Source organism: Danio rerio, chromosome 20, assembly GCF_052040795.2.
Source record: "Danio rerio strain M-AB ecotype USA chromosome 20, GRCz13ab, whole genome shotgun sequence".
Taxonomy (NCBI): domain Eukaryota; kingdom Metazoa; phylum Chordata; class Actinopteri; order Cypriniformes; family Danionidae; genus Danio; species Danio rerio.
Genome location: NC_141040.1, coordinates 5,198,783 through 5,208,609, shown reverse-complemented (window position 1 = coordinate 5,208,609; position 9,827 = coordinate 5,198,783). Strand labels below are relative to the sequence as shown.

General features: G+C 39.1%; 1 protein-coding gene across 7 annotated transcripts; it reads right to left on the bottom strand.

The window, feature by feature from the left end:
* Positions 1-2,994: 2,994 nt before the first annotated feature.
* Positions 2,995-8,773, bottom strand: si:dkey-60a16.1. 7 transcript variants are annotated; one of them, XR_015518071.1, is made up of 5 exons: positions 8,502-8,773; positions 8,076-8,397; positions 6,744-6,873; positions 3,435-4,375; positions 2,995-3,287 (listed from the first exon to the last, which is right to left on the bottom strand). XR_015518071.1 is itself a non-coding variant. In XM_087297994.1 (4 exons), exons 1-4 carry the CDS (start codon positions 8,512-8,514, stop codon positions 3,635-3,637), a joined length of 1,206 nt encoding a protein of 401 aa, XP_087154120.1. In that variant the 5' UTR covers positions 8,515-8,773; the 3' UTR covers positions 2,995-3,634. The 7 variants fall into 7 exon arrangements, 3 of the variants coding, with proteins under 3 accessions (XP_087154120.1, XP_087154118.1, XP_087154119.1); XR_015518072.1 differs by having other exon boundaries at positions 2,995-3,214; positions 3,493-4,375; XR_015518068.1 differs by having other exon boundaries at positions 8,076-8,773.
* Positions 8,774-9,827: the final 1,054 nt, after the last annotated feature.

Below are 9,827 nucleotides of genomic sequence, written 5' to 3'. Positions count from 1 at the left end.
GCATCCCAGAATATTACACAGCACCAGAAATGTAAAAAAATATATATTGAATATATTTAATATATTTTTGTGTACTGCAGACGGCAATTCGCCGTGACGCAGATTCACGAGTCTGTGTGCTCCAATCAGATGAGCCCTCTTCAGCGTTCGCCATGACAACGAGACAGCAGTGACGTGCCTTGTAACAATTTGCATATGCATTCCTATAAACCTCGTGTGCTCTCTGTCAGCCTTGTCAGTTTGCTCGGTGTTGCTGTTTGTACTTGACCAAGGTGAGTTCAATACCGACGGTACGAGTGGAGCCACGCCAATCTCACGAAGTCGGCTTCCTGAAGCTTCACTCGGGCCCGTCTGTGCTGTAGTTCCTTGTGGTTTGCGTACATAAACGCAACATCGCAAGGAATATTACGTGTTTGTTGCTCGAAATGTGCCGCCGAGCAACATCCAGTGAATACTGGCACGGCCTGGCGCCCGGTTTTCTTGTGCACTCCCTGGGGCGAGGCGGCCTTTGAGCCCTAGGCAGGGAACAAACAACCCCCGAGGACCCTCAGGGAAACACGGGGGGCCGGTAGTGGGACCTCGCTGCGAGGGTTATGGTGGGTGGGAGTAGCGAGGCCCACTCATCGTCTATTTTAAACTATAGTTTCAAACTTTAGTTTACTGTAGTTTGAAATAGACAACATGGTAACTGTTATGATTTAACTTTATGCTAAGAGCTTAGAATGACCAAGAGCAACAGCCCCGGATTCCGCCATTTTGAAGTGATCGCGATCGGCCGTCCATTGGATCTCATTGCTGTCGCGATTAAAAGCTGCTGCTTTGTTTTTATTTAATTTATTCAAAAAGCGCGTTATTGTTTCCCAAATTGTAGAGTGTCGCCTCTTGGTGATTCTATGCTCTTTGCTTTTTGTCGGACTGTAGTAATGTTTTGCTTTGTTTTTTTTAGCTAAGCTGTTGCGCAAAGAAGGACTTTTGAAGACAACCGCGGGTTATATTCACGAGTGCGCGCGTTATAATGTTTCCGGGTTGTTTTCTGAAAGTTTGTCTTGTTTGCATGTCAATCTAAATAAACTATACTCTTTCTAAACACCTGTCTCGTGTTTTATTTGTCCTCTACAGCAATGCACTGTCATGTTAGTCTGTTGAATGCATGTGTATGCAACATGGTTTGACAATACAGTAGTCTAACAAATAAATGGTTGTTATAAATGTACATTAGTCAACATTTGGTGTAGGTAATAAGTTAATCAAAGATGTCCTAAGACATAAGGGTTATGTTATGGTTGTTTCATAACTATATTTATTATCATTCTGTATGTTTAAAACCAGGAAATTATACTATATATTTAACATGTTATGAACTTACTGTTATTTTAAAATTTGCTTAACAAAATGTTCTAAGACAAGAATGGGTGTTGTTTTGGTTTTATGTCAACCTACAGTAGGATTAAGGTTGACTACAGCAGGAATAGGCTACATTTTTTTTAATGACCCAAATCAAGTAAAACGTCTCTTACTCAAGTACTTTTAGCATGCAAAAGTCAAATTTAAGTATATAAAATACAGTTTCCAACAACAAAATTTTGTCTTGTGAAAAAGACCAGTGTGGTGGTGAGAAAAAAAGTAATATCAAATTTATATATATATATATATATATATATATATATATATATATATATATATATATATATTTATAAAAGAAGTTGAACAAGTTGTCATAATATTTAGTCATTAGATTATGTGACCGCTAGATGGCGCTCAATTAAAAGGAGTGTTAATTTTAAAGGAGCACTACCCTGTACTAAAATGGCGACTCAATTGACGCATTCCTTCTAATAGACAACATCAGGGTAGGCGACATCCAATGTATATTTCTATGGGAGCTAACTAGTATTCACGTCATATCATGCTCAACTCTTATTACTCTTTTACGCTCTTCGAGAGTCTTGGCGAGATTTCAGAATGATATTTAGGCAACTATGAAGAAATACCGCCTGTGTACCATAGTTACACAACGCAGCATTTAGCTCGCTCGTAAACATCGCTGTCATTGACCCCTCAGAAAGAGTTTGTGCCCCCCCAGTTTTTATAAAGGATTGTTCACTCAAACTGAAAATTCTTAAATTTTCATTTTAAAGTACTCATTCATATGTGATCATATTTCTCACTTTATTTAGAATCTCAGGGCAAATGTTTAATCAGAAACGTAGAACTAAAAAATGAATAATACGAAAATATAAAACACTTAAAAAAAACTTGTATATAAAAATATATAGCTTAATAAAATGCTAAAAGCAAACGTGCTTTCAAGATTGCAACTTTCTCACAAATTTCCAATTTAAGCTTCTGTCTGCGTCCCCGTAATGGCCTGTATTTTTATATTAATTTAAATATAAATTAGGTTGAGTTTTACCATTTTTGAATCCCTTCACCTGATCTCAGGGTCTGATGGGAGCATTTTAGCTTAGCTTAGCATAAATCATTGAATCGGATTAGACCATTAGCATCTCACTGAAAAATGAACAAAGGGTTTCAATAATTTTCCTATTTGAAACTTGACTGACAATATAGCACCATTTCTGTAAATCCAATTAACAAGTTTACATAAATTGACCACATGTAAAGGACTATTTCTTTTTTCTTTTAGCTTAGCATAAATCATTGAATCAGATTAGACTATTAGCATCTCACATAAAATGACCAAACTCTTTCTTTTTTTTTTTTACATTTTAAAGTATGTATTTATTCATTTGTGATCATATTTCTTACTTCATTTAGAATCTGAGGGAAAAAAAATGTATTATCAAAAATGTAGAAGCATACAAAAAATATTAATATCAAATTTTTTACAAATGTAACACGATTGCAGGCTCTTATTCAAGTTTCCGCCAGCGTCCCCATAATGCCATATAATATTGCGGACATATAAATTATGAAAACGTATTCTCGTAATCGATGTATTTTGTGCATGGTCATGATAGAAACGACAGAGCATGATATGAAACTGTTTTTTTATTTTGTTCATATGATATCTTCATATTGCACAGCCCTCATAAACAGTAAAACAAACATGGCTTTTTATTTCTGGTCATCCAAATAAAGTCTTTTTTTTTTCACAACTTATACGTGAAAATTGTCAAATTATGTACAATGAAAAACAAAAAAAAGCTTTCCCTGAACTACTGAAAAATCCAGTAGTTGGTTTTCGAGGTAGCTGGTTTTCGAGGGGTTTTGGCCATTTCCAGGCTGGTTTCCAGCCATTTCCAGCCTGGTCTTAGCTAGTCAGGCTGGAAGCTGACCAGTTAAAACCAGCTTGACCAGCCTAGCCAGGCTGGGAGCCCAGCCAAAACCAGCTATGTCCAGCTTAAACCAGGCTGGTCAAGCTGGTTTTAGCTGGATTTAGCTGGTCAGTTTCCAGCCTGACCAGCTAAGACCAGGCTGAAAATGGCTGGAAACCAGCCTGGAAATGGCCAAAACCCCTCGAAAACCAGCCTGGTCGACCAGCTAAAACCAGCCAACCAGCCTAGGCTGGTTTAAACTGGATTTTTCTGCAGGGTATAAAACAAGAAAATTATTCAACTCAAGTGATGACAGTAGCTAAATACATTTAGAGACCATCCATTTCTATAATCCTTCATCTAGTCAGGCCAGTAACTAAGGGTCCATTTTGGTAGTTGACCAAATGACAGACAACCGAGTACAGTTGATTGACGCTGCCAGTAAGTGAAAGAGGGATTACCGTGCTAAATATCTTGTTCTCCTTCACCCTTCCAATTAGCTGCTCAACATGGAGTCTCAATCTTGCAAGGGACTGCATTTTCCTGACCTCTGACCCAGACATTTGTGCCCTCTTTGACAGGATGCTAGGTGTGTGGACTTTGCAGGACACACAGTTTTCAACCAGGAAACCCTCATCCACCATTATTGCCATTTTTGGTTTAACAAGAGCCTCGACACCAGAGTGCTTTACAATCTCTTGATCACTGATGGTGCCCTTGTAAAGGGATGAAACGAATGTTACAGCCCCGTGAGGAGCCATCCCAATCAACCCTTTAAAATTCCACTGAGGTTTGTATGTAGAGAATAAGTCACTCCGATGAGGGTTTGGTATCTGGCAACGCAGTTCAGCACAGTACAAAATCACCTGGGTGTCAGTGTAATGCTGGAAAACGGCAGGCATGTGAGCTTTGACTGTCTTCTTGTCCAGCCAAATGTCCACAGCTCTGAGGACCATATCCAGAAATGTAGCCCATGTGTTGATGATGCGGCTCACAGCGGATTGGTGGATTCTGAATCTGTGGGCCAAATCCCTCTGCATCAGGCCCAATGATAGGAAGGTCATGAACAGGAAAAACTCATCAATGGGTTGAAGAGACTGTGAAAATAAGACAAATCAATTACAAAGTCAGAACTAGGTACAAAGGCAAAGAAGGTTTGACTGTAAAATAGTAATGCATTATCTTAACCTCCTAGGGCTTAGTGGCCACATACGTGGACAGCTCATTTCAGCTCTTAAGTGGCTATTTAAAATACTTTTTTTTTAAAGATTTATTTTTGGCCTTTATTAAGTGGATAGGACATTATTTTAGACAGGAAGCGAAGTGGGAGAGGGAGAGGGGTTGAGGACGGGAAATGTCCTTAAAGGGCCATGAAACCACCTCGTTTCAGCAGGGTGTTTTCACACCTCTACTTTGGAAAAAGTCAGAAAAATCGGTGTGTCCAGCTTTGTTTAGGGGGGAGTGTCGGAGGAAGAAAAGAGGCTTGGTGTGGGAGTGTTTATTTGGGCGTGCTGAATTTCAGAGTCAAAACACACACACACAGCGGACAATATGACTGTGTTTACATGGACATCTGTAGTCGAATTATTTGCCAAATTATTAAATGGTGGACTTTAACTGCAGTTTGGCTCTTTCATTCAGGGAATTCATTCATGTCCCTCCCGACAAACGTGATATTTGATTCGAGGAACTGCTCTAAGCGTGTATTTTCATGCAATGTTTGATACCGCACGGTAAACTCAGCATTTCCCGGAAACTTAGATGCACTCGGCAGGTAGCGTCAGAAAGCCGCGTGTGTTATTCCGGTCACAAAATCCTACACGAGGTTAAAGTTTGGTTGTAGTGCTAACTTGTTTACACTCGGTGCAATAGTTTTTTCGATACGAAAAAAATACGAACTGAATAAACCAAGAGCACTGGTCGGTCACTTACCAAATCTGTAGAGACAGGACAATCACCAGCAACTAGAGCCGCGTCTTTATGAAGAGAAGACTACAAGCGAATCCGGATCTCAGGTAAACAATAATCCTCCTTAGACACGTAAGTTATTGTTGTCGAGCGTCGCGTACACTGTAATCCACACGTGACTCCAGCTGCGCTCTCACAGAGAGAAAATGAAAACAAAACTTAACTGCAGCAAACTATAAAAGCAACACTTCACGCTTGTTTTGCCAACACAATGTGGCGTCTCTGCCGTCTAAACACTGTGTTAGTAATGAATATTAATGAAGTTGCACAATAGAGCGCGCTGATTGGTTTGAATCAAGCCTTACTCATGCATTAATGCATCACACTGTAAGACGTAATAAGACTCACTCTGGCACAGACGCCCAGTCTGCACGCTGAAATACACGCTATTATGTCATGACCGTGACGCAGCTTCAAAAATTAGTTTCAAACCGGAAGTACGAATTTGCTTGAAATAACGCAAAAACAACCAATTTACACATTATAGTTAAGGACAGGTGACCTAATAGTGTTTTTAGCAGTGTGGGACACATATACGACCGTCAACAGCTCAAAAAATGTGTTTTGGTGTTTCGTGACCCTTTAAGCCGGGATTCGAACTCAGGACGCCCTGAAGTGTTACAGCACTATATGTCGACGAGCTATGTTTTGTATTTTGTTACTGCAGTTGAAGTGAGAATTTTTCAGGACACTTCTATACAGCTTAAAGTGACATTGAAAGGCTTAACTAGGTTAATTAGTTCAAGTTATTGTACAGGGTGGGCCATTTATATGGATACACCTTAATAAAATGGGAATGGTTGGTGATAATAATGTTCTGTTTGTGGCACATTAGTATATGTGAGGGGGCAAACTTTTCAAGATGGGTGGTGACCATGGTGGCCATTTTAAAGTCGGCCATCTTGGATCCAACTTTTGTATTTTCAATAGGAAGAGGGTCATGTGACACATAACTTCATTCTTTCATGAGTTATTAACAAGTTCCTGACCAGTTATAAGATAATTTTTTTGATATTTTATAGATATTTTATAGATATTTCTATACAATTTTGAAATATATGTAGCATAAAAATGACATATTTCATTCCTCCGTGTACCACTAGAAGGAAGACTGCGTGCCAGTTTGAGAACCACTGTTCTATACTGTACATAGTTTCAGTTCAGTGACAAGACTTTTGTCTAAGCAAAGTCAGATCTTACTGTCCTAATTAACTAATTAAAAATCAAAGCATGATTGTGTCTTATTTTGATAAAATAGGCGTAATCTAGAGGCCTTTGCCTTTCATATTAGTCCCTTCTGTTACCAAATGATCAACTAGAAGTTGAATTATTATTTGCCGTTCCTAAAACTTGAATAGGCGACAAGACTTTTGTCAGGTAGTGTACATTGCAGATCCGGCAATGTAATGTGGATGGGCACATTGTGATATCGATGTTGAAGCGATATATTGTGCAGCCCTAATATCAACTGATTTAAATGCAGATTAATACATTTACCGTTGCACCGGAAGTGTGAGGGAGCTCATCTATGTTGGCTGCAGCCCGTGCTCTGCTCATTTGCACAACCTTGCCAGCTGCTGGCTCAACCAACCTCCAAAAGGCCATTAGGTGGGCATGAGTCGCAAACCTGTGGAACATATTAATATCGACAGTCTTGAGAAAGTTGTGTGAAATCAAAATTTACCGTAATTTGCTAGCGCACATTGTTATGGTGAACAATTTGTGAACAATTTATTGTTAATCCTTAATCAAAGTCTGACTGTTTGCTTTCACATTTGGAGTGGCAGCCCTGCCCTGTTGACTTCAGTTTGATTGCTTCAGCTAAATTATTCTTAACCACGCCTCTCTTACTGTTAGTTTTGCTACGAGGGAATAATGTGCAAAAAGAAACCCCCGATCCCACACTATATTTAGTTCCAGTTGGAAGTACATCAACATACTGAAACAAAAGCTTATGGTCAGGGCCGGAGCGAGCTGAACTGCCGCTCTAGGCAGAGGACGATCACGCTGCCCTCAATCCCAATGTGAAAACGAAAGTGACCGGTTATGTCACAAGTGAGGTGTCGCGGTCCTCTTTTCTGCCGCCCTATAAGCGGATATATCTGAGGAAAAAAAAGTATTGAAAAAAAAAGTATTGAAAAATACTTATATACATAGAAACAAAAATAATAACTTAGTATACAATCAGACTACAGCGGGGGATCAGTACCAGAGAAAAATCATGAAATTTAACATTAAATCAAATATTTTGTTTTTAATTTGCATTAGAGACTTTTTCAAAGTTTCCATTTCTAATAAAAAGATATTACATTTTGGTGCCAATTTCGCAAATTTCTGTTCATGAATAAAATATTTACCTTGTAAGATGTAGAAGTTCACAACATACTCGAACGTTCTTTTTGTGTGTGAAAAAGTACAAATTACATGTTTTAAAGAGAGCCTGTCATTAACATTTCTTTGCCCAAATAGCACGTCTCTAGCATCATTCCAAAATTTGAGACATCACAGTTATATAAAAGATAGCTAATCCTCATGTATATTACAAAATGTGCAAGCATTATTAATATTCATGAATTTATATAAAGTAATTTACAAGGATTCATTTTGTGAAGTATTTTAAAGTCCACTCCTTTAACTTTATTTAAAAAAGGCTAAATTTAATGGGTATTGACCAGGTAGCATTCCAATTAATATCAATAATTTTTTTTATTCCAATAATATTTCCCTCTAGGGGATATATTGTGTTAAGACTGAAACAATTGTCTATTTTTTATTGTTATATGATGGAGAAAGTATGTCAAAACCGTACTGTTGACATCGTCAGCCTACCTGGTGTAAAACCTAATGTCATCATCGGATGCGGCGAACCTCTCCAAACAAAACCTGCTGCTCAGGGAAATCTCCTCTATGTGTTTTCGGAGACTCGCAATTTCCACAAGTAGATCCTCAGTGTGGTCTCGAGCTGCAGAGGTGGGGATGGAATCAAGGTGAGAAGTGTGAGCAATCGCATCCATAGAAGGGTCATCATCATCACTATGCAGTTGGTCTGTTTTTATCCTTTCCAAAACTGCAGGCTGTTCGGCTGGGGCGGTGAAGTTGTTCCAGTGAAAAAGCACCGGGATGGCTCCTTTCTCCAAACGCCTGTGTCCACCTGAAGTTAAAGGCTCGATCAGGTCGCTGCATTTGAAATGTCGGCTACACACCCGTTTCTTTGGGGTAACTTTAAAATTGTCCCGTCGAATATTAACCACCCACCTCTCCTGCGCATCTTTGTCTTTGGGAAACGTGTGGAAACTGAGGACTGAGTTGAACTTGGAAGATGCTGTACATTGCGGGACACAGCAGTGGAACTTGCTACTGCGCTCCCGTCTTTGAAACGTCGTTTTCGAACGCTTACACGTCATGGTTATGTATTCGACGCGAACATAAACACGCTTTACTATATGAACAAAGTCCCTTTAAGGTATTCTATGGTCTTTGACATGAAGCATTAACACATTTAGTACGATCGGCGGAAGTAAACTAGTGTCCTTCTTCATCTTCTTCTTAAGGTTTTAACGGCAGCTGGCATCCTGTTTGTATCATTACTGCCCTCTTCTGTACTATTTTCCTCTAACTCTATCAGGAGAAAGTAATATTTGCTGGGTTATATTTAAAATTATGCTGTGAAACCCCACAAGATGGCAGTACTGCTTAAAAGTTAGCATTGTGTCATGTTCTGCGTTACACAAAAACAGCAAGCTGATTTTTACCAATATCTTTTACCGTTTTTGAACAGCAGATTGAAAATTGTCAAGTCATCTTTATTTCTGTAGCACGTGTGTCTAATAGTGGCTTCAAAGCAGCTTTAGAGAAAGGGCAGGATAAATAGTACAATATCCATACTGAAAAAAACAGCTTAAACCAGCCTAGGCTGGTTTTAGCTGGTCGACCAGGCTGGTTTTAGAGGGGTTTTGGCCACTTCCAGGCTGGTTTCCAGCCATTTCCAGCCTGGTCTTAGCTGGTCAGGCTGGGAGATGACCAGCTAAAACCTTTAAATCGCTGTAATTCATTACACACGTGCACTGTTTTGAAACATTTTAAACTTGTGAAACTCACTCTTGATCACATTTGATGATGATTAATGATCCTAGCAAACTGAACAGACCTTTTATTTCGCGCACGTCCTGTCTTGTTGATATGATTATACACGTGACTACCGGGACATGTTAATACGCAGCTGTCAATCAATTCGCTGGGCGGGTGGACCGCACCCCTACATCAAGTTGCGGTCGGCCTGAAAACCGCTCCAATTGGTCCACCGTTTTATATTGTTAAATTGAAAAAAAAGGACTGGGTATGTCTATATCACCCCAATATGACGGTCTATACACTATACCAACACATATGTGTGTCCAAACAGCTTGAAACGTTTTTTTTTCACCATAGGTGCACTTTTTGGGTGGTATAATAATATATAAAAAATAATGTGCAAACAGTCAATATTATTAGCCCCTGTAAAATTCTAGTTACAGAAATCAAAACATCTAGCATCTTGACTAATTAACTTGCATAGTTAACCTGTAGGTAAGCCTTCAAATT

Excerpts from the sequence above, each read along its gene's own strand:
- si:dkey-60a16.1 (XM_087297992.1), bottom strand. The coding sequence starts at position 8,650 with ATGACGTGTAAGCGTTCGAAAACGACGTTTCAAAGACGGGAGCGCAGT. Across the intron at positions 6,874-8,075 it reads GACATTAGGTTTTACACCAG|GTTTGCGACTCATGCCCACC; the intron begins GTAGGCTGACGA and ends TATGTTCCACAG. Across the intron at positions 4,376-6,743 it reads CTCACACTTCCGGTGCAACG|TCTCTTCAACCCATTGATGA; the intron begins GTAAATGTATTA and ends TTATTTTCACAG.